The sequence below is a fragment of the Arvicanthis niloticus genome, chromosome 13 (assembly GCF_011762505.2).
Source record: "Arvicanthis niloticus isolate mArvNil1 chromosome 13, mArvNil1.pat.X, whole genome shotgun sequence".
In the NCBI taxonomy this organism is placed as follows: domain Eukaryota; kingdom Metazoa; phylum Chordata; class Mammalia; order Rodentia; family Muridae; genus Arvicanthis; species Arvicanthis niloticus.
The window spans coordinates 65,745,913-65,769,990 of NC_047670.1; the positions used below are offsets into that span (position 1 = coordinate 65,745,913).

Genomic DNA, 24,078 nt, shown 5'->3' on the forward strand with positions numbered 1-24,078 from the left:
AGGTCCACTGGTGTTATCTTCTTCAGATAATGTATGGGCAGATTTTCTTTTTAGAAAGACTATGACTGTACTTCCGACATTAGTGGGAGAGGCATTTTACAGCAAACTCTCTTATCTTTTACAATCTTTCTGCCACCTCTTTAGCAATGTTCCCTGAGCCTTAGGTACAGGAGTATTTTGTAGACATATCTGTTGGGACTGGGCTCCATTACTCTGCACTTTGAGTGCTTGTAGTTTTCTCTGTGATCTTTGCCTGTTGAAAAACAGGTTTGTTGATGAGGGGTGAGGAGTATACTTATCTGTGGGTACAAGGATACATATTGAGATGGTTACTAGGAATTCTGCTCACTTAGTCAAGTAGTGGTTTAGAGTCTCTTTCAGTAACAATACTTTACTAGCAAGTTAGCTATTTCCTGCACCAGGCATGGCACCTCTTTGTTGAGAGTGTCTTAAGCCTAATTAATGAGCTGTTAAACTGCCAGTTATGTGTGGCACTGGTGCACTCATAGTTCCATGCTGGCCATTGATGTGGTGGTTTATAGGCATCATAGTTGGATAGGACTTTTGCTTGCTTCGTTTCTTTGGAGGCTTGCATGGTGTCTTCTGGAGAAGGCATCTCGGTTGGTACCATGGCATGGGTCTCCGAGCCCTATTACAGAAGCACATAGTATTGTTAGCAAATGGACTTACTTTCCACCTCTGAGGGGCAACCAAGGACAACAGTAATAGGCTGTGTGTTTGGGGAGTCTCTTGGACAGTACTGGCCAACAACTCAAAAGGTCTCTCATACCTGGTACTGGGGCTTTTGTTAGGTGGTTCTTTGTCTCTTGGTGGATAGTGTTGTCAGTCCAGATGAGCAAAATTCTTTAAAAGTTTCTTTGTATATTTATTCAAAGAATTACATGTGTAACATGATTTTCCTTTTTAAAATGATAAATAGTTAATAGTATGGTTCCTTATTCCTTTTTTAGATTTCTTTTTGCTGTTTTATCTTCCCTCCTCTTTCTGTATTTACTTCCCTGTCCACTCCATAGAGAACCCCCCTTCTCATTTCTCCTATCAGATTACTTGTACCCTTCTATTTCCCTTCTGTGTTTACCTGCCACATGTCCCTAAAGACCCCATCTTTCTCATTTTCTTATTCAGATTGCTTACACCCTGCTATTTTCCTCTCTATTGTTTCCCAGCTCCTCCAGTACCCCTACCGTGTTTCACTCATCTGGTTTCTGTAGTTACTCCAGGCTATGTACTCACATCACAAAAATTTGAGCTATGAGCCTCCAACAGAGAGAACATGTGATTTTTTTTCTGGGTCATTTCATTGAATATGATCTCTTCTCTTCCATCTGTTTACCTGTAAAGTTTATGATTGCATTGTTCTTTACAGCTGAGTAGTGTCCCATAGTGTATGCATACCACGTCTTAATTACCCACTTGTTGCTTGAAGGACGTTTCCATTGTTCCCATTTCCTTGCCATTGTGACTAGAGCAGCAATGAACATGCCTGAGCAAGTGTCTAGGGAGTGCGATGTGAATCCTTGTCATATGCCCCAGAATGGTAAACCAGGATCACATGGTACATTTATTTTTAGCTTTCTGAGAAAACTCTATATGAATTTTCATAGGAACAACACCAGTTTTATTCCCACCAACAGTGAATGAGGGCTCTCTTTTCCCTCAGTATTTGTTGTCCATTATTTTGTTGATTTCACCATTCTGATGAGGATAAAATAAACTTTCAAAGTTCTCATTTGTGTTTTCCTAGTTGTTAGCAAAGATAAACATTTTTATATATTTCTTCTTTTGAGTGGATTATGGGTCCTGGTCCAGTTAGTTCAACAATGATTGTCTACTAGTGGAAAGTCCAGGAATCTAGTATTTGTTCAGTCCATGAACCTGGACATCTCAGCTGGTGTTCACTGTGTGTTGGAATTCTGAAGACATAGGCTCTAATGACAGTGGAGGAATGGGCTTGCTAGCAAGAGCAGGAAAAGAGAGAGAGAGAGAGAGAGAGAGAGAGAGAGAGAGAGAGAGAGAGAGAGAGATAGATCTTTTTTTCATGTCCTTTATACTTTATATAGGCTGCCACCAGAAAGTGACCCCCAATCAAAGTTGGATCTTCTGACCTCAAAAGAGCTGGATTAAGGTTTATCTTCTCACCTCAAAAGATTGGGATTAAAAGTGGGTCTTTCTACTTCAAATGATTTAAGGAAAAAACATCCCCTCACAGGTGTGCCCAGCCTCTTGAGTTTTACTTAATTTCAGATGTAGTGAAGTTGACTGTTAGGAGCTGCGGTGAGCTTGACAACATTCGCCATTACAAGATGGTGCGGGCATCCTGTGCTCCCACAAGTAAACAACTAACTGCGCAGGTGCAAAAGGCAAAAGCGCGCCAAAGTCACTGCCCATCCCGGAGTGTAATAGGGGTAATGAGTGAACAGCCAATCAGAAGTGAACACGCCACTCTAGGGTACATATAGCAGTGCCTTTCCCGGGCTTGGGGTCTTTCCGCTTCTGCTGATACAAGAATAAAACCTCGCTGTAGTAACCACCCGAACACTGTCTCTTTCTCGGGCGAAGGGGACTCGAAGGGGCCCAGAACAGTTGACAACCAAGAATAGTCATCACAAGTTCACCCCTTGTCAACTTGACACAAACCATATGTCATATTTTGTTATTGACTTCAAATGAAAATAATAAGCAGGTCATAATAATGTAAAACATGATATAACTATCCCATGTACATCTGCAAATGTATTATATATTTAATCAGGTCACTATTATGTCTAACATGTACAACTGCAAACACATTATAAATTAAGAATGTGTGGCAATGTCTCTTGAGAGACATTATTTTAGCATCTCAAACTTAAATATAATAACCACTCATATTCTATATTCTCTTAATTGATGTTACATGTCATGATAAATTGAGGAAAGAAAACACAGTATCTGTACAAGTACATTCTTATATGACAGAAATATTCATGTCAGTTATAACTCATTTCTCTAACTAGTCACATGGCTTTAGCTGATTTATAACTACATTTGTCTACTACCCATTTTATATTTCTACCATCCTTGGCAAGTACTTCATTTCTGATGGGTTTCTGCCATTGTCATCTTACTTGGATTGGGCTGTTGTAGTTTTTCATTAATCATAGGACATGATAGCACCAAGAAATGTTCTAAAGGATGTCTTGTATTCCAGACATAATCTTTCTCACCTCCATTGAGAAGAAGTGATACAAACTTCCCCATGGTAATCTGGATCAATCACTCCGTCTAACACTGTTATTCCTTTCTTAGCCTTTGTTGTAAGGACACCAGAAACTCAAAGTGGCCGGGGGAAGTCTGAGCTTCTAGTTTAGTGGAATATTCAATGGAATATTTGTTGTATTTCTTGGCAGGAACCAAAATTTCTAGTCCAACAGAACGTAAGGTCACAGAAACAAGAAGGGAGAACTTTCCTAGTAGATCATTAGGTGTAATAATGAAATGGAAATAGTCCCTTTTTTACCCCTTGATTCCTGGACCCATGGATCCAGGCTACGGGGAAAACTGTACCCTATATTAGACACTGATTCAAAGCATATGCACGGTCTGGAGATTCGTGCCCTGAGCTATCCATCCTGTTGCTGCCTGATTGGCACTGTAACTAGGCCCCCAAAAGGCCATTCCATCTTTCTATCAGGCTATCTGCTTCAAGATAGTGGGAAATATGGTAATAGCAGTGGATTCCATGATTGTGGCCACACTGTATCACTTCTCTGACTGTGAAGTAAGTTGCTTAGGTAGAAGCTGTCTTAGTTAGGGTTTCTATTGCTGTGAAGAACCACTATGAACATGGCAGCTCTTATAAAGGAAAGTATTTAATTGGGACTGGTTTACAGTTTATAGGGTTTAGTCTATTATTGTCATTGCAGGAAGCATGGTGGCATGCAGACAGGCATGGTGCTGGAGATGTAGCTGAGAATTCTACGTCTGGATCTGCAGGTAGCAGGAAGTGACTGCTACACTGGGCATGGCTTGAGCATCTGAGACCTCAAGTCCAACCTCTGTAACCACTTCCTTCAACAAGGCCACACCTACTCCAACAAAGTTACACCTCCTAATAGCACCATTTCCTATGGGCCTATGGGGGCCATTTTCTTTCAAACCAGTACAGAACCAATACTGTGTGGAATACCATGACACTGGTAAGACATTCTGTAAGTTCACAGATGGTAGTTTTGATAGGAGCATTAGATGAAGGAAAGGCAATTCAGTGACAAGGATAAGTATCTACTCCAGTAAGGTCATGGTATTGTACTTCCCATGGATTAGGTGGTCCAATGGAGTGAACCTGACACCAGGTCACTGGCTGGTCAACTCAGGGAATGGTGTGATATTTCTGGCTCAGTTTTGATCTCTGCTGTTGCCAGATCTGTCACTTAGCAGCAGCTATAGCCAATTCTGCCTTAGAGAGTAGCAGTTCATATTGTCAAGCCCATGTATAACCTCCATCTTTGCCACCGTGGCCTGCCTGTTAATGGCACCTTGGGCAATGACAAGGGATGGCTGAGGAAAGAGTCTAATTATTCATAGACAGGGTCTTTTTATTTACTCACTTATTGAACTTCTCTGCTGTTCAAGTCACGTTTATGAGCATTTATATGAGTCACAGAATCTTCACATCCTTTACCCAACTGCAGAGATCTATCCCCATAATTCTCCCCCAGATGTCTTTCTTAACAGTTTTCTAGTTATGCTCTTTTCTAACAGTCAAGCTTATCTATTGGCTGCAACTTATGAATCAGCAAACAATTCACATCTGGCTGTTTTTTTTTTTTTCAAATGTAACATAATACCATATACACTGCCCAAAGTTCTGCCCACCATGAAGATGTGAAGATTGCCTCTGCCAGTGTCTTTCAGGATTATTCCAGAACAGGGTTGTAATACTGTAGCTGTCCATTTCTGGGTGGTGCCTGCATAATGTGCAGAACCATCAGTAAATCAGGCCCTAGTCTTCTCTTCCCCAGTCATGAAGGCTATCCCTTGAGGAAGGCTATCCCTTGAGGAAGGCTATCCCTTGAGGAAGGCTATCCCTTAAGGAAGGCTAATCCGTTGAGGCTAGAGATGCAAGCTTGGGAACAGAAGACAGGAGAGCAGGGATAGAAACCATAGGCATTTGAGCAACTTCATGTAACTTGCTTGTGCCTTCAGGACCCGCTCAGGCAGCATCTCGTATACACTACTTCTGTTTGATAATGGATTGCCACTGTGCACATCCTATTTTGTGGTTTGGTGGGTCAGATAATAGCCAGCTCATATTGGACAGCTCAGGTCACATGTTAACTTGGTGGCCCATTGTCAAGTGGTAAGTTTCAACTAAGGCCCAAAAGCTGATGAAGGACTGTCTTTTATTAAAGTGACACGATTTGTCTGCATATGATTGGAGAGCTTTGCTCCAAAACCTTAAAATTCTCCAGCCAACGATTCAAACAAACTTTGACATCTTTTAAAAAATGTGTGAGCTTTCATATTAAAACTCTTACTCAGTGGGCCGATACAAATAATGAACCTGGTCTAGTTTTACTTTCTTCTACCATTATTTTACACCCTTAAAACCCACTCCCAGACATATTTTTCAGACTTCTGCTTGAATAAATTAGGAAACTCGTTAATTAAGATATTTAGTAATATAATGGACCTCCTCATGGACTACACTTTCTGCCTCCCCTCCAGGAGCCTGCTGAGCCTGCCTAGCCTGTATTTTAGTTATAGATCTAAAGGAAGCAACTGGTGGGCTCTGAGGGACACCAGTATTGTCTTGCCTGGCATTTCCTTCAGGGAAAGTCAGTTCTGGTTTATCAGACAATGAAGGATTATTTTCCCTAGTCAAAGACAGAAAAGGCATTATTCCAAGGTGTGAGCTTGGGAGTATACCTTTCTGCTAAAGATGGAGAGATTAATTCCCTATGCAAGATAAACTCTTGAGCATCTCTGAGTTCAAAGTTCTCAGCCTCAAATAAAGCCCTCACACATGCCTCCATTCCAAGTTTCAGGATCTCATTCTTTACCAATTAATATTCTTACTTTATCTGGCACCCTCTAAGACTGGGACTTGAATTTTCCAGCCCCCACGGTGATGGTATGAGAGATGCTGGCCTGATGAATGTGATAAAATTATAAGAGCAGACTCTTCATTATTATGATTTCTGTCTTTAGAAAAAAGCCAGTGCATCCCTCTGCTATGTGAACAAACAGTGTAGGGTATTCATCTGTGAAGCAGAAAATGGGTGTCTATTAGGTGTGCATCTGAGCATTTTAAACTGTAGTCTGTACATCTGCCAGAACTGAGAGGAATTTCTGTTGTTTGAGTTTAGGCAGAAAAGTATATTATCTTTCCTGTTCATCATAAAGGTCACAGCTGACACAGACCTCTAACTAAAGCCTGATAGTGAAGAGAGAAGTGTAGCATATTTATTTTACTCAGTTTCATGTGACTCAATAACTTTCAGTACTGAAGACACCTAACCCAGAGAAAACTATTCATTCATATGCTTATGTCTAATGAAGAATTGGCACCCATGAAAAAGACTGACTGGACAGAAAAAGTGTGGCTTAATAATAACAACAGAGGGTAGGAACCCATAAGACCTATTATTTGAGATTCTTGTTGGACTCTATGTAGCATTCTTTCCTGTCAGGTATGAGACAAGACCACTTCTAAATTAAATGTTGACTCCACAATCTATATCAAACAAAAGAGATCAGAACCTTTCTCTGATAGCTAGCTCTTACATTAAAATCTGTTATATTTCTAGATATATGGCTGACCATATAGAAGCAGGTTCTAGTTTCTGTGATCTGTAGTGAGAATAATTGCAGTCTCTGTGATCTGCTGTGTGAAGAGATGGCAGTAATAGGAAGGCAATCAGGAGAAGGTCTGAGGGAGACTTTGCTTTTGAGTATTGGTTTTCTTCAAAGCATTTATCATTTTAAAGCAGGATACCTTGGGGTATAGTTTTTGTGCCCCAATATCAGCTACACAGTTGTGGTATTTTTATAACAACCCAAACTGACTTAGAGTAGGGGATTTCCTTCTTTTCTTCTGCTGTTCCCAGTGCTGAGGATCAAAGGCAGGACCATGTGAGTGTAGGCAAGTGTTCTATCAGTGAGCTAAAGTTGTGTTCAGAGCTGTGTTCCTAACATGGTGCTCAGAGTATTTCAGAACAACTCTGTAGGACAAAGTGACTCCGGACTCATGGTCTTCCTGCCCCAGCATCCCAACAACTGGGAATACAGGTGTGTGCCATAATAACCAGTACTGAGATAACTGGTGTATTAATACACTTGGTTGCTCTGGCAATACACTCCAGAGTTCCTTCGAGCCTGAAATAACTTTATGTCTTTATCTTGGTGATATCCCAAGTGATATTACCAGAATGTTGAAACATTAAAGAAACACAGAGTAAATGGAGCTGTTGACCAAGAATGTTATTATCAGATGAGAATGGTTCAGTAATACATTTCTAATGCATTCCTTTTTTTTTACATCTCAGATTTGTTTTGTTTTTTATTAATTATTGTAATAGTTTATATTGCATTTTAGACTTCCTAAGAAATTTATGTAAAATATACATGCCAGTGATTTTTAAAAACATTTTCATATTCGCAGAAAATATTACATTGATAAGTAAATTTAGAATTTAATTTTAGGTTTTCAACTGAAATGGCAATCATCTTCGAAATGGTCTTTTCTTTAATAACTGTATGTTTTATCCTGCTTATGTTTTTAGGTCCAGGGTTCTGATAAAACAAGAAAGAAGAAAGCAGAAGGTAAGGGCATTATAATCTGAGTGCTGTTAGCCCTGTAATACCAAACTTAATATTAAACTTCTGAATCATTCTTTATTATTAACAAATTCACCTCACAGCCAGGTATAGTGGCACTCTTCTATATTTGTAGCCAAGCACAGGAATATTGATGCTTGTTCAGGCCTAGCCTCGGCTACATTAGTGAGTTCTAGCCATCCAGACCTCCACAGCAAGACTCTCTCAAAAAAGGATTAAATTAAATAAGACTGAAGAAAACTTTATTTTTCCTTCTTCCTTGTACATCCACATACATTGCTCAAGCAGACACTTAAATGATCATTATTGACTGTTGCTGTCTTTGTAGCTGTAAGACTCATCTCAAATCTAGCCACTCCTCACTACCCTCAATTTCAGCCCTGTAAGTCAAGCCTTCAGTTATTGCGTAGAGTGCTATGATGGTCTCATGTCCCATGTCTGGCTTATTTAGTCACTTTTTAATATATTCATTATACAGGCCAGGGGATCAGTGAGTTTGCTGTGAGACTTTCTCTCCTAGTAAAATCCAAAGCTGCACCCATAAAGCCTCACCAGTGCAATTGCCTACACATGAGGTGCACAAGGACAACAGTAGTGAATGGGGAAGCTCATGAGACCTCAACCCTACACAAAGAACTACAGGCAACTAAGGAATTCTGGGAGGGAGAAAAATAGTCTTCCTCAGGGAAGAGCATAACAATTGGCTATCCAATGCCAAGTGGTCATCCTTGAAAATATAAATATGAGTGACATTGTAGAGACTGAAAAGGCTATATTTAAGAATATAAATGTATATTCATATATGTGTATGTAACACAATTTAAAAAAGAATGGATGAGAGAGAGAACATATTTAAGGGAAACCCCAAAATTTCTACTAGTACATTGGTAGTATGACCCTTAAACCAACTCTGGCCTGTGAAAGATGTATGTGCTTTAGCAGAGATAATGTGTCAACTGGATGAAGCTAGTGTGGGTCACTCTCTGGTCTGTAGCCCTGGGCAAAACAAACATCTTACAGAGAGTGTAAGTACTGAGATTCCAATCCAGCAAATTCTAAAATATAGAGAGGGCAAGAAGGAGGGGTCCCAGAACATCAATGTGCAGGGGGTGGGGGAGGAAGAAAGGGGTGGTTACGATGAAAGCCTGGTGTGGATCCTTCTTTTTCCTCCGATAGCTCTTCAGTCTTAAAGCCACCTTCACCTTCTGTTCTTTGCCCAGTTTGCTGTCCTGTAAAATCTTGCTCCTGCCATGTGTTCTCAGGCAGACTCAACCTTAACATGTCATCATGTTCTATACAGCCAGCCATTCTCCTCAGCTTGAAGCTCCTCCCATGTTTTCCTGATGTGTTCTGTAGGCTTTTATCTTTCTATTCATGTTCATGCTCCTTTGCAGGTTGAATTTGATTTGTTTCCTGAAAGATTATTTCCTAATCTTTCTCTTTAGATTGTTTTCTAGTGGATTCTACCAAGCCAGACTTCAGAAAAACCAAGCCTAATCTTTTTAGATGAACTACTCACACACTTTGACTTTTCTGTGGCCAGAGATTAGGAAGAAGCATGAGAGCTAAAGGAAGAAGAGCAAACCTGTTATCCAGTATTCCTGGAAATAGGGGCTCACTTCCTCTTCAGTCCGTTCTCCACCCTTCTTTTCTCCTGTAAACTTACAGTGTCACTCGGAGACTGGCACAGACTCACCCATGTGTTTTAGAAACTTCTCTTGTTCTCCTGCTGTCCCTTCGCCCACCCTCCAGCCTCTAGCTTACATACCATCTCCTGTCAACCAGCTTGTGTCGTCTGCCTCACTGGCTTTAATCCACCACAAAATACAGTGTCTTAAGAGATAACATCTTAATTCTAGGAGAGCATTGATTATGAGACCTAACACAGATTTTTTTTCAACAAGGAAAAATATTCACATCCTACAGAGTCTGTTATTTCATTATTGAAGCACTCATGGTATGATGGTTTTGAAGATATTTTATTCCAATATAGAATTATAGATCATTCAAATGAAATGTGTTTGGTTTTTGTGTTTGATTTATTTTGTTTAATGGAATACTTACATCTTTATTTGATATTTTTCAGATCTCTTACTGGTCTTACAGTCTTCATCTAATTGTTTTTAAGTTTTAGGAAGTAGACTATTATACACCTTCATAGGTAGGAGCTTAAGATGCTAATGCTGTTACATAAACCAGGAGAGGGTCTCTTAAAATAAAATATCATAGAGTTGCTAGTCTGGAGGGCTTTTATAAATATATTTTCCTTTTAAAAATAAAAATAGAATTATATCCTTCTCCCCTTTCCTTCTTCCGACCCTTCCCATTACCACCCCCTGCTCTTTCTCAAATTCATGGCCTCTATTTCTTTAATCATTATTGATATTATGTATATATGTATGTATGTATGTATATATGTATATATACATACATACATATATATATGTATTTCTAAATATCCTCATAGATGTAACATTATTTGTATGTATATTATTTCAGGGCTGACCAAGTTAGTTTGTAGCTACACTATTCATGGAAGCTCAGAATGGGATCAGCCTACATGTACATCAAGCATCCAAAGAATGAATAAGAAATCTGATACATATTTATTTATCAATAAAGGAAAATGAAATCATAAAGCATGCAGGGAAATGGGTTGAACTGAAAATCATCAAATAAACCAGAGCAGGAAAGACACACCCTTCATGTTTTCCTTCATGTATGCAACATAGACTTAACAGTATAAATACATGTATCATATCATAGCATATTATAAATACATGTAACATAATTACATTATATATAATGTATGTACAGGTCTTGAAATAGAAAGGAGATCAGGAGAAGTGGGGGCACACCTTTAGGGAGCCCAGAAAGGAGGGTGATGTCATCAGAAGGGAGACTGCCTAGGGAGCAGAAGGAGCCAGTCAGAGTGGGGAGTGAGGCGTGGGGAGGAAGAGGTGAAGGGAACAGTTAAAGATAGAAGGAATGCAATAATAAGACCTATTACTTTGATAAATTAAAATAGTAATTTAAAAGTTTCACAGAGTGCTGGAGATATGGTTTTGTGTTTCAGAGTACAAACTGCCCTAAGAGAGGACCTGAATTTGGTCTGGGCACCCACATTAGATGGTTCACAACAGCCTGTAACTTCAGCTGCAGGAGAGTCACCAACAGTGCTGTGTGTTCCACAGGCACACTCACTCACAAGTACTCTTACAATTATAAGTAAAATAAATCCTTTTTACAAACGAAAATGTCTTTGGATTTAGTAAATTAAAGATGTAACTTAAAAATGAAGAATAATTATAATTCAGAAACCCAGGAAGAAAATATAAACTGGACAAATAATGATACATATGTGTAAGTCTAGTTTATATAAAACATTAAGCAACAGGATACAGTGAGTTAAATTTGTATTAGTTACAGGTTAGTTCTCACATGGCTTTTGCTTTCCTCTTGGTTGTACAATTTTATTTACTATCACTTGTAAATGTGTGTGTGCGTGTGTGTGTTTGTATGTGCTCATGTGCATGTGCATACATGTGTGAGTAGGGATATGTATGTACCACAGCATGCCTGTGGAGGTCAAATGACAACTTTGAGGACAAGCAAGAATATCTTCTACCAAAGTCTTAGGGACTTGAATTCAGGTCATCAGTCTTGTATCACTGTTTGGTGTCACTGTCCCCTCTTAAATTTTAATGCCACTTTGCTATGCCTTTGAGGGTTTTTTTTTGGGGGGGGGACTGTTTTTTAAATAAAGGGTAGTATGTTATTTATTATAGAAAAACTTTTTTTTTTTTGCTTGCCAGATTTAAAGTCTTTAGGCTAGCTACAAGCTATCATAGCTGATTTCACGTCCCATGTAAATGTGAATCTTGTGTCACAGTGTGAAAACATGCAGGCGGTGGCATGGTAGCCTCAGTGCATTTATTGTTTATGGTTTGCCTCGAATTGCATGGTTGTGAAATTAATATTTTTAATTCTTAATTATTCTAGGAATACTTTGAAAGGAATAAGCTAAAATCAAAAATGAAATTATTAGGTGTTTGTTCACCTGTCAAGAACCCCTCTGTCAGTTTAGACCTCCTCAATCTGTATATGGTAAATCAGATATCTTCCAAGAAAGAAGCATATGGTGAGTCTTTCAAAATTGTTTTGATCTTGATGTAGTAATTCATAATAACGTTTATCTGTGTAATTGGGTAGAAATTCCAGAACTCAAACATATAGAAAGTCTATTTTAAATGTTTGCTGCCTTTTTAAATTATAAGCCTAACCAGTATTTGAATTAAGGTCTTTTGTTGTTTTATCTATTTATTTCATTCTTAGGGTGTGTGTGTGTGTGTGTGTGTGTGTGTGTGTGTGTGTGTGCGTGTGTGTGCGTGTGTGCGTGCACGTGCGCATATATACACACATTGTATATGATTAACTTGTTTGATATCATTCATTTATCTAGGAGTTACTTTAGTAATGATATTATTTCTAGGCAAATAGTCACTGAAGTTTAGCTTTAAAGAAGACAATAATAAATGTGTTATCTCTTACGACTTGGGAAATTTGTACAGAAGGAATAATTAAAAGATTTTTGTCTTAGTGACTTTTCTTGTCTTTCTGTCTTGCACACTTCTGAGACATTAGCTTTCAAAATAAAGCTTTTTTGTTACACAGTTTGACTTTTCAACTAAAACAAATTATTTTCCTCTTTTAAAGGAACTTGGGCTTATTTTACATGTTACTAACAAGTGTAAAAATAAGAGCTCAAAAAACAAAGCAGTTTGGGGCCAGAGAAGTAGCTCCGGGACAAAGCAGGGTGGCTGCTCTTGTGCAGACTCATGTTTAGTTCGCAGTACCCGCAGCACAGCTCACAACTGTCTGACTCCACTGTCAGGGGCCTAACACCCTCTTCTGGACTCTGTAGACTCCAGGCATGAACATGCTACACATGCATGTGTGCAGGAAGACATTCATATACAAAATTAAAATGAATCTTTAAAACGACAGTTTTTCAGTGAAAGTATATTAGTATCTCCCCATTTACCTTAACCTTTTCTCTACATGAATAGTAAGTAGACTTATTATGTTTCAGAAGGAGTAAATATACTATCCATTGAGTTTTTAGTATAAAACATCTTACTTTACTGATACATTTATTTTCATATTCCTCATCTATTGCTAGAGTCATGGTTGAGGCCCCAGTAATGCAAGAAAGATTAGCAAGGGCTGGAGAGATGGCTCAGCCATTAAAGGCTAGGCTCACAACCAAAAATATAAGATTAGCAATATAAAGACATTTAGTTAATAAGTTTTCTGTAGCATGAGAGCCTTCATTAGGAAATGAATGTCCAAAGAAGTGGTTAAACCTGTGTCTTTGTAGCTCTGAGTGTGAAAAAACCATGAACATCTGTAGAGAAGTGTGACAGAATCACAGAGGGTGACTTACAGGTGGGACTCAGGGTGAACTCCTCTGGGTCTGTTGAGGTCTTCTCTGAGGTCCTGAGTTCAGAGTGGATACTGATCATGGGTGCATCTTGCAGAGTCTTAGTTTCAGTCTGAACACTACATCAGGGACCAAATAAAGACTTTGTCCCTCAGGTCTATGAAGGGCACCTTTCACAGGAAGCTTCTATTGCCTGTTTTATGAAAAGGTCACAAAAATTCTTTTAAGTTCTGTGACCTATTTTGAGAAGAAGGAAACCCTTCCTCTTTCTTCAGCTTCTTTAAATGCCAAGGTAGCACATGTGGAATGCATCACGTACTCTTGTATCACCTTCTTCCTGTGGTCACACTCGCTCATTCAACACATGTTTACTGAGAACAATTATAAATGCTATGCATATGGGGTATGAAATAGAAAGCAAGATTTCATTACTCATGACTTGGTGGCTGTTAATGGCAAAAGTTCCAAAGACAAGGCAGCAGTACACTGTGTCTCAGAGATACCTTGATCCCAGTAAGATCATTTCTCTGTTAAGATGGGAACCTCATTTCACATTTTTTCTTCATCATGAACAGTTAAAACCTGGTCTTAAGAACCAATAGTTTTTATGCACAGTTCCCAAAGAATACAGGTCATTTCTCTCCTTCCAAAGTTTTCAATTCCACCAGAAGCTGCCTCTGGTGCTGCTGGACCACAGCAGTTAGACAGCTGCACTGAGTCAGAGGACAAGTCTGTGACGCATTTACCTTTGCTCAAATTGCAACTCTGCACTAGATGTTTGTTCAAAAAGAGATGGTTGTACAGAAAGGGGGGGAAATTCCCTCTAGAACTCTGTAGGTGGGGTGGGTTCTGAGCAAATAAAACTGCGATCTCACTTGCGTAAAACATATAAGGCTCCTTCCTTTAAAGCAGTGGTTCTTAGCTTTCTTAATGCTGTGACTCCTAAGGCTGCAATTTAGTACAGCATTTTGTCATGTTTTAGTGACCCCCCCCAACCATAATATTATTTTTGTTGCTACTTCATAATTTTATTTTTATACTGTTATGAATTGTAATGTACATGTCTGTGTTTTCCAGTGGTCTTAAATGACCCCTGTGAAAGGTCATCTGACCTCTAACGGGGTGGAGAACCACTGCTGTAAAGTTTAAAGTCTGTAGAGGAAGATGATGTTAATCAAGTGAACCAAAGTGTGCAAAGTGGTAAAATAGAAAAATATATATGCTATGAGAATGTCTAACACAATATCTGACATAGTCTAGGAACTGGGAATGAAGAAATTAGCTTGGTAAGTAGAGCCCCTTAGTTGAAGCAGGGTAAACATTTTTAATTTCATCAATTGTTAGGAGTCTGATTCTGTAATAGCATGTATAGAACATGTCTTAGAAGAATATTTTTGTTTGTGTAATTAATTGAAGAATGATACAGCAAACAATGACTTTAAGACCTCTATTTAAAATCATTATTTAACATTTTTTTTTTCATTATAGGAACCATGAAAAGACCAACTCATGTGGATATGAATAGAGATTTGAAAATCCCACTAAGAAAGCATGATTTAGAACTTCCAATGTCACCTCACTGTGTGCCTTCTAAACTGCGCATCGATGATATGGAGGACAGGTCAGTGTTCAGTGTTAGCTGGGACAGCAGTTAGCTGACAGAACACTATCAACGTTCTCATTAGCTGGGAAGTTGAGAGTGACATTACCTTCCAGCTCCAGTTCTTGTTTGTCCAATGATATCATGTAACTATTAGGATGCACACTATTGCTTTGTGCATGTGCTCTGACTTTCTGTATTAGAAAATGCCTACCCTAGTTTATTCTTTTTCAAAACTTAGTACCGTTATGACCATGGAATAATTTTCCAGAGTTTTCTATGTTGAGTGCTTATGTAGAGACTGAGGACTTTAAATATGCATAAAATAAATTTTATTGCTGTTTGTATTTTTAACTTTAAATTTTTGTTTTCTGTAGTGTACCCTATCAAAGATTCTATAGCAAAGAGGAAACTGCCCCAGTTCAAGTGAGTTTTAAAGATAACTATATTTATAATTATTGCTTTAACAATTGTTCCATTCTTAGATGATCTAACTTTTAAAAATACTAGGTAAAATTAAATATCCTTTAATTTTTTATAGTTTCTAAATGGGTCCTTTCAGTTTTCCAATGTTGGAAATTTACTCCTAAGGAATACTCTATGTAGCCACCTTGGATGATGTGATGTGACCATGCTTGATTCTTCTTCTTATAGAAGAGTTGCAAAGCTCAATTCACATAGAGATTATTTTTGATTTTGAGACAGGGTCTCTCTCAGCACCTAGACGTAGTTGATTCAGTCATACTGACTGGGCAGCAAATCTAACCAGTGAGTTCCAGAAATTAGCTTGTTTCTTCTGCCTCCCCATCACTGGGATTGCAAGTGACACACCTGGCTCCTTCATGTAGGTGTGGGGGAATCAGACTTGGTCCTCTTGCTTGCATAACAAGAAGTTTATTGACAGATGATCTTCACAACTCCCACTGAGGAAGTCTTTTATTGGGTTCACATGATCATTGATCAGTTCATCTTTTCAAATGTAATGTAAGATTATTTGTACCAAATGTTAGGAGCCCATATTTATCAGAAGATTTTCAAAGAATGACAATTATTTTTTCAAATAAAATCATAATAAATCAGAAAATGCACAGGTTGAGTAAAGCTTGAAATTCTAATTAATGTCTAATGCCATATTAATTAATTTTATGTGTGCTTGAGTCATCAGGGTTACGTTAGTTAGATCAGGAAGGCAGTGAAAGCTGATGGAAATAGTGAAATACCGTGGACATCCTGTCATCTGTTTACTAAGATTTTATGAGGGTGACATTCAGAAAAGGAACTTGAGGGAGAAAGGCTGTATGGAAAAGCAGAGTAAAGGAGTTCTTAAGCAAAATCTCAGTGACTAAGCTCAGGATCTCAGTGGCTAAGCTCAGGACCTCAGTGGCTAAGCTCAGGACCTCAGTGGCTAAGCTCAGGATCTTAATGACCCCCATGAATTGCTAATGGTTTACCTTTCCTCAGGACTTCCTCTTCAAAACCACACTCTTTCCTATTCATTTTAATTGTATTATTTTGACTTCTAGTTTCTGTACTTTTAGTGATATTAATTTTTCTTTTTCTATAGTCATCACAAGACATGAACTCATACAGAATGTTCAAGGAGACAGAAAACTGCAGTTATATGCCACCATCTTTTCCAGAAGAATTACCCCATAACAGACATATTCTGAGCCAACATTCCACCCCAAGAATAGCTCCAAGTCCTCGGCAATTTTCATATGAAAAACCCCACAATGAGCAGGTACACTGGGACCATTGCTTCTCTCATGTCATATTTTCATGACTGGTCCTCTTCCTCATAAGTCTGACAAAGATAGGTTTTAGGATGCTAGACAAATATAGTGGCACATGAAGGATATTTCATCTCATGCCAAAAATTCTTTGTACTTCAGATGATTATGAAGCTAATAATTGAAGTATTCTTCTAAAACGTTAGAAGTAATTCTCTTATAAATTACTGGAAGTAAATTTGGAACTAGTTTAGTGTATTTATACTATTTGATAGTAATTATTATTGAAATGAGGAGCTGAACTACCATGATGACTCAGCATACATGAAATGAGAAGCACATAAGTTGCAAATCTTCATTCTTTTTATGATTTTAAAGAAGATAGCTATTTGTATATATTTATATACATGATAGATAGATAGATAGATAGATAGATAGATAGATAGATAGATAGATAGATAGATAGATAGATGATTCTTTAAATGCTCAACCACTGTGCCCTGGAGTTAATATAGAGATATAAAATTTAAAGTCTTGAACTATATCTGTTATAGCACATACAAGAGAATGATTTTCTAGCAAATATGTTGATAGTCTTAAGATTATTAAGTGTTATTTTACTGGTGGGTGATGATCATGAGGAAATGGTAATATGCATGTGTCTTATTAGCAAAAACGATTTACTTTTAGAACCTACTTTTTGGCATATAAGGTTTACGCCATATTATATATATTATTTATATTATTTATAAATTATATTATATATTATATTATTATTATTCATAAATCAATTTATAATGAATGTATAATTTATAAGCCCATAAATCTCTGTTATATATTCTAGAATTAGAGATGTAATTATTTAATTCAACTTTACTATATATTAAAATATATTTCACTGTTTCTTAGAGAAGAGAAAATTAAGTATTATATTACAGTGGTAAATGAGAACCTTGCTACTTTTAGGGCCTAGTACTTTTTAATGCTGTAATAATGAGACTTTAGGTGCTATCTACTTTTTTTTGGAGATTTCTTTTTTATTATTGAAAATTAATACAAGATATTTTGATTACAGTCTTCCCACCTTCCCACACATTCAACTTCTCTTCTTTTTCTCTCTTTTTGAAAACAAACACCCAGAAATTTGAAAAAAATGAAAATACATAAGAAACACAGGCACACACATACATACACAAAAACAATCAAACCCCATAAAAACACAAAATCAGAAACAATAAAAGCAAAGAAAATAAAAGCAATAATAATAAAACCCCCAGTAAGATAAAATAAGTGCCTAAACAAAACAATAATTTAAAAAACCTCCAGCAGAACTCATTGACTTTGTTTTGTGTTGGCCGTCTACTGCTGGGCATGGGGCCCATCCTTAACCATAGTTTATGTACCCTATGAGACTCCATTGGAGAAAATGAATTTTTTCTTTATAAGTAGCTGTCAATGGGAGAAAGCTTCTTGGGTGGTGATGGGAACTGGTGTCCACTTCCTCTCCTAGCACTGAGGCTTGCCCCTCCCACCCCCATGTGTCTTGGACCTGTGTAGGCTCTGTGCATGGTGCCACAGTCACAAGTTCATATATACATTGGTTCTTTTGTGCCTGGAACACACTGTTTTCCTGGTGTTCATCCCCTCTGGCTCTTACAGTATTTCTTCCTCCCCGTATCTCCCTAAGCCATGGCAGGAGTGGGTTAAAGATATTCCATTTAGTACTGAGTGTTCAAAGTCTCACATTCTCTTCACATTTTCTAGTTGTGAATCAGTATTAGTTGCTATCTTCTATATAAGAAAGCCTTCTCTAATGATGACTGAGTGAGACATTGATCTATGGGAATAGCAGAATATCTTTAGGAGTCATTTTGTTGCTATGTTTCTCTAGCAGAATAGTAGTATTTGATTTTCCCCTTAGCTCATGGCCTATCTAGTCTCAGGATCGTAGCCACCCAAGCAGTTTCAGGCAGTGGGTTCCATCTCATGGAATAGATCAAATTCTGGTTGGTTTCTTCCACAAATTTTATGCCACTATTACACCAGGATATCATGAAGGCAGGTCAACATTGTGGATCACAGGTAGTTGGGTTGGTGGTTCCCTTTCTCCTTTGGATGCATATAGAATGCCTTCCAGAACCATGAATACTAGTCAGTAGGAGTAAAGGCACCAGCTCAGATTATCCACTTTCAGTGAAATATGTAAGGGTCATATTCAGCAATAGGGTCTAGCTATGAGTTTGTAGAGAGCAATCAGCAGTCATGGAGATATCTTAAGTTATTTGTGAATTTCCATGAGGCCCCTTTGGCCAAGAACTCAATTAGATACAATCCATTCCTGGCATTGAAAGTTTTACTTTGTAGCAAAAGTTGGGGTATCTCTTCTAATATTTGGTGATTCCATTTAGATTTCTTTCATGTACGTATATATTTTAAGTAACTTCTACAGCAATAGGTTTCCAAATGGCCTCTCAAATGGCCCTTAGTATTAGTTACTTAGTCTTAGTTACTGTTGTGTTGCTGTGAAGAAACATCATGATCAAGGAAACTCATAAAAGAAAGCATTTAATTGGAGGCTTGCTTACAGTGCTAGAAGGTTAGTCCGTGATCATCATAAGAAGCAGAAAGGCATGGCTCTGGAGATGTAACTGAGAAATTTACATTCTGATCTACAGGCCACAAATAGAAAGAGATACGCTAGGCCTGGTATAGGCTTTTGAAACCTCAAAGCTCATTCCAAATGACACACCTCATCCAACAAGATACACCTCCTAATCCTTCCCAAAGAGCTTCTTCTTTGGTCCTACTTTGTGTTCTGTCTGCTTCTTGTACCTTGATAGGCCCTTACTTCTTTAGGGTAGGGACATTTTCTTCTGTGATTTTGTTGAAAATATTTTTCCTGTCCTTGACCTGGGATCTTCTCCTTCCTCCCTCCTTACTGTTCATAGATTGGGTCTTTTTATAATTCTCATATTTCCTGGTTATTGTGTGCTTGAATTTTTTTCATTAACATTTTCTTTGACTGAGATATACATGTCCTCTACCTTGCCTGAGATTCTTTCTTCCATGCCTTGTACTCTGTTGGTGAAGCTTACCTCTGACATTTTTGTTTGCATTTTTAAATGCCAACAAATGCAAAAAAAAAATTGAAAATTGGCACATTCTGTTTTATGTCATTTTAGGTTTTGTTTACTGATTGTGTTTCTACTTTCATGTCTTGAACTGTTTTATGATTTCCTTCCACTCTTTGAGTCTTCACAGACTTCATTAAGGAATTTATTCATATCTTCTTTAAGGTCCTTGAGCATATTCATAATTGCCATTTTGAAGTACTTACCTTGTGCTTCAGATATATTGCATTTATCAGTGCCTACTATAAGAAGTTTACTGTGTTCTGGAGAGGCATATTGTCTTGGCTGAAATGTTTTTGTTATTGTTTTGTTTGTGTTTTGTACTGATGTCTAGGTATCTAGAGTTAGCATGATGGAGTTTATCCTAAGTGTTGTTATCTAGTTTGGTTTTTTGGAGGGATATGTGGATGTTTGTTTCTTTGGTTTTTGTTGTCCTATGTGGACCTTGGGCATGAGTCTTAGCTGTGAGTTGCCTGAGAGAGAGAGAGAGAGAGAGAGAGAGAGAGAGAGAGAGAGAGAGAGAGAGAGCGCTTATGTATGTCAATGGGTGGCAGAGAGGAAAAGATGTGGGCTGGGAGGAGAAGCTAAGAACTGAGGTCATTCTGTCAGAGGTAGGGAACCCAGGGAGTTGAAGGTGTGGTGGTAAAAAGGGATGCTGAAAGTAGGTGGCAGTGAGGCAGTAATCTGGAGAGACAAGAGTGGAAGAGACAAGAGTGGAAGAGCTAGGGTGACCCTATCTGAAGCAAGGTTGCTGTCTCCAGTGAGTGACGGTGAGTGGGAGGAGGGGCACTTGCAAGCAGGTGGTTAGAAGACTGAGGGTGAGAATAGAGAGATCAGAAAGGAAGACTGGGTGTGAATCACCTTCCTGAATCATTTGCCAAGGTGGCCGCTGAGCTGAGGTTCAAGGTAGAAAGTGTTTCTCAGTATTGGGGACTGACACAGAGGACTGGGGATGGGCTAGAAGGGAGGACTGAGAGGGCCTACAAGGCAGGTGGGAAGGCTTGTCAGAAACCACAGGAAATGGAGGTAGGGTGGGAGGAGCACCTGAAAGTAGTGTGCTACACGGCTAGCAGTGAGACTCAAGAGATTGTAATGGGGTACCCGAAGGAGAGGCCAAATCAACTGCCTGAGGCCCAGCCTGGTGTAGCCACTGGGCTCCCTGATTGAGAGTGTTTCTAGGTATTGTCAGCTGACAGTAGTAAGGAGGGAGGGAGGGCTGAGAAGATCTACCTAGTTTATTTCTTGTTTCTACATCAACTTAAAACTCTATATTCTATTAATTACTTTGTAGGGTAGAAAAGAAAACATTATATGATATGTACGTAAACATTCATCTTGCCTGTGCACACTATAACCACACATTAGTTAGTAATTATCTCCAAATAGGTGGAGAGGTCTCTATCTATGTGGCAGGAGACTGCAAAGAAAGGCTGGTGTCCTTCTTCATACTGTGAAGCATTGGGAGACACTTAGGTCATGTTTGGGAGTTTTGAGAAGAATTTAAGTAGCTGCCCCAACCCCCTTCTCTCTGATGTGTGTGTTCATTTCCCACTTTGAAGATGACTTTGTGTTTGCACCTGCCACTGGCCCTGCTTTTCAGAAAGGTGTTTGAGTAATTAAAACCTTAGTGTCAGCTCTCCTTGCTTTGAGTTTCTGTATTTTATGACCTACAGACTTGTTCCTTCTTTGTTTCTGAGGTTATAATTGAAACATGCTCCAAGTAGTAATTATTGTTCCTGTCTAGCTTAAGCTGGTATAAGAAGTTACATTTACGTGTTCATCATATTAACAAATGGACTCTCACTTGGTTTTCTCTCTGTGTGATGTATTATTATTATCCTGTATTAGTAATACAGAATAATGAGCTTTGTTATGACATTTCATATGTGTATGTAATATGGTTTGACCATATAAAATCAATTCTTCCCCCTCTGACCTGTGTTAACTCCCTTCCTCTCCCTAACCAGCCTCATCTGGTTTTCATAACAGTTTTCACATATGAGTCCATATTTACTGAATGATACTGATATCAAGAAATTAATGGATGTGAGAGATGCACACAGTTCTGTGGGATGTGCTAATTTCCTACTGGAAATATAACTGTTAATCATTCAAAATATTGGTGAGCTGAGTAGTTTTGTTTTATAGAAGTTTTTTAATTCAAAAAATGGTAATGTTAGTATAGTATAAATTTTATTTTAGTAACTTAGCAATTATTTAAATATTTACATTGATCATATTGTTAAAAGAGTATTTATTTGGCTTTCAATAAGAACTAAAATTTCTTTCTTTTAGACAGAGAAAAACGTCTTTAGCATAGACATCGCTTACTACATGCCATTAGTATATAGTTTAAATTGTAAATATGTTCATATTGTTTTATTGTTTTCTTCCTTTTTTTTCAGTTCAGTAATGGAAAATTTCCTGAGTCCTTATTTTCCAAATTAAATAAACACCAAAATGTTTTCAGTTCATCTCAGAAAGCAGCAGAGTTTGGAGCATCATACGAAAGGACAGACAGGTAGGTAAAGTTAGAAGGTAAAAAGCAGAGTGCTGAACTCCAAGCCGCCAGTATGACTTTAATGGAGCACGGATACCTCTAGCTGAGGATGCAAGTAATATTCTAGGAAAAGGCCATCATAATGAAACACGTCCTTTAGTTAGTTTAAACTTGCCCTTTAAACACAAACATACCATGCATCCTAGAGGACTTCTGGGTGCTAGTTCAATACCTGAGTACTGTGTGAGCTGTCAGGCTCAGCCTCTCCACTGCTGCTCAGGGCAGCCCACACCCTCCCCAGCGTTAGTCAACAGTATTCAGTAATGTCACAGCATCTGCACATGAGAGAGAAAGAGTAACTGTCCTTGTTCTTCTGTGTCTGTCATCTAACATACTGTTCTCTAACCATTTTAGTATAACCAACTGGATTTCATTTTTGTGTGTGTGTGTGTGTGTGTGTGTGTGTACTACTATTTTATGAATACATCATGCATTTTTAAACCATTTGTCTCTTGATGGGCATACAGAATAATTCCGTGTCTTAGCTGTTGTGAATAGTGCTATAATATGTTTGGCTCTGCCGCCACATGGCCAATTTCATTTCCTTTGGAGAGCTACCCAGGAGAGAGTGAGCTGACCGCATGCTACGTTTCCAGTTTTTAGACCTTCACTGCTCTTCTTATAATGGTGATCCTACTTTTAGTTTGTATTTCCACACAACACGTGGAAGAGTTCCTGCTCATCTCCTGGTTTGCACTGGTTATTTATTTGTTGTTGTTTGTATTTCCTTTTTGAAAAGGAGCCGGTGTAATGGGCATGGGACGGCGTCTCATGGCTTCTCTTTGCATTCCTTGGGACGGCGTCTCATGGCTTCTCTTTGCATTCCTTGAGGGTTCATCATACTGAATATTTGTTCTCATATATTTTGGTCATATTTCTGGGTTTGAGAAACATCCATCTAAATCACTGTTCATTAATACAGTTTTTAAAAATCGTTTCATCTGGTGTGTATGGGTGTTGTGCCTGCATGAATGTCTGTGCACTACATGTGTGCTTGGCACCTAAGGAGGCAAGAGGAGGGCTATGGGATTCCTTAGGACTAGAGCGATAGATAGCTGTGAGCACCATGTAAGTGCTAAAAATCAAACACAGGCCTCTGGGAGAGCAGCCAATGTCTTATCTGCTGAGGCATCTTTTCAACCCAATTTTTCTCATTTTAAAATTGGATTTTTGGGCTTGGAGGGAGGGTTTGATAGATTAATAATGGGAAAATATCGGCCGTCTCCCGACTCTCTGGATTGTTTAGTGTCTACAGACCACTTGTTGATGTTTACTTTGTTTCCTGTGCTTTTGTGGCAATGTTCAGAAAAACCATTGCCAATGTCTTTGAGTATTCCACTTCTATGATCTTTGCCCCATCATGATCTGAGTTTTGTAGAAAGTGAAAAACAGCAGCAAAGCTTTTGTCTTCTGCATGTGAGTATTCACGTTCCCAGAAATGCTTGCTGAAGAGATGCCTGCCATTGGAGATGGTTTTCTTACAGTGGAAGAATTTATTATATTGGCCTTTGACTGTAGGATTACACTTCTGTGATTTTTAATTTTCTTTCATTTTCCTTACTGTATTATAGATCTCTTGGTGGTGACTCTTCTTTTTTTTTTTTTTTTTTTTTTTTTTTTTTTTTTTACTGATTTCTCTGTTATAATGCTGAAAATCAGCTGTAAAATACAATCTCCTTATGTAGTGTGCTTTATAAGCTATGACATGTTCTATGGTTATTCTCCCATTTATAATGATGGAAAATTTTTCTGGCTTTAATGGTGTGTATTAT

General features: G+C 38.2%; 1 protein-coding gene across 2 annotated transcripts in view; it reads left to right on the forward strand.

Moving 5' to 3' along the window:
- Positions 1-24,078, forward strand: part of Redic1 (regulator of DNA class I crossover intermediates 1) — a 66,565-nt gene that overhangs the window by 18,206 nt on the left and 24,281 nt on the right. The window contains exons 2-7 of one of the 2 annotated variants that reach the window (XM_076912300.1): positions 7,788-7,827; positions 11,845-11,983; positions 14,774-14,906; positions 15,263-15,311; positions 16,450-16,626; positions 22,152-22,267. In XM_076912300.1, coding sequence (XP_076768415.1) covers positions 7,788-7,827; positions 11,845-11,983; positions 14,774-14,906; positions 15,263-15,311; positions 16,450-16,626; positions 22,152-22,267 — 654 coding nt within the window. The remainder of the gene's footprint in view (positions 1-7,787; positions 7,828-11,844; positions 11,984-14,773; positions 14,907-15,262; positions 15,312-16,449; positions 16,627-22,151; positions 22,268-24,078) is intronic. The other variant, XM_076912301.1, reaches the window with a different exon arrangement.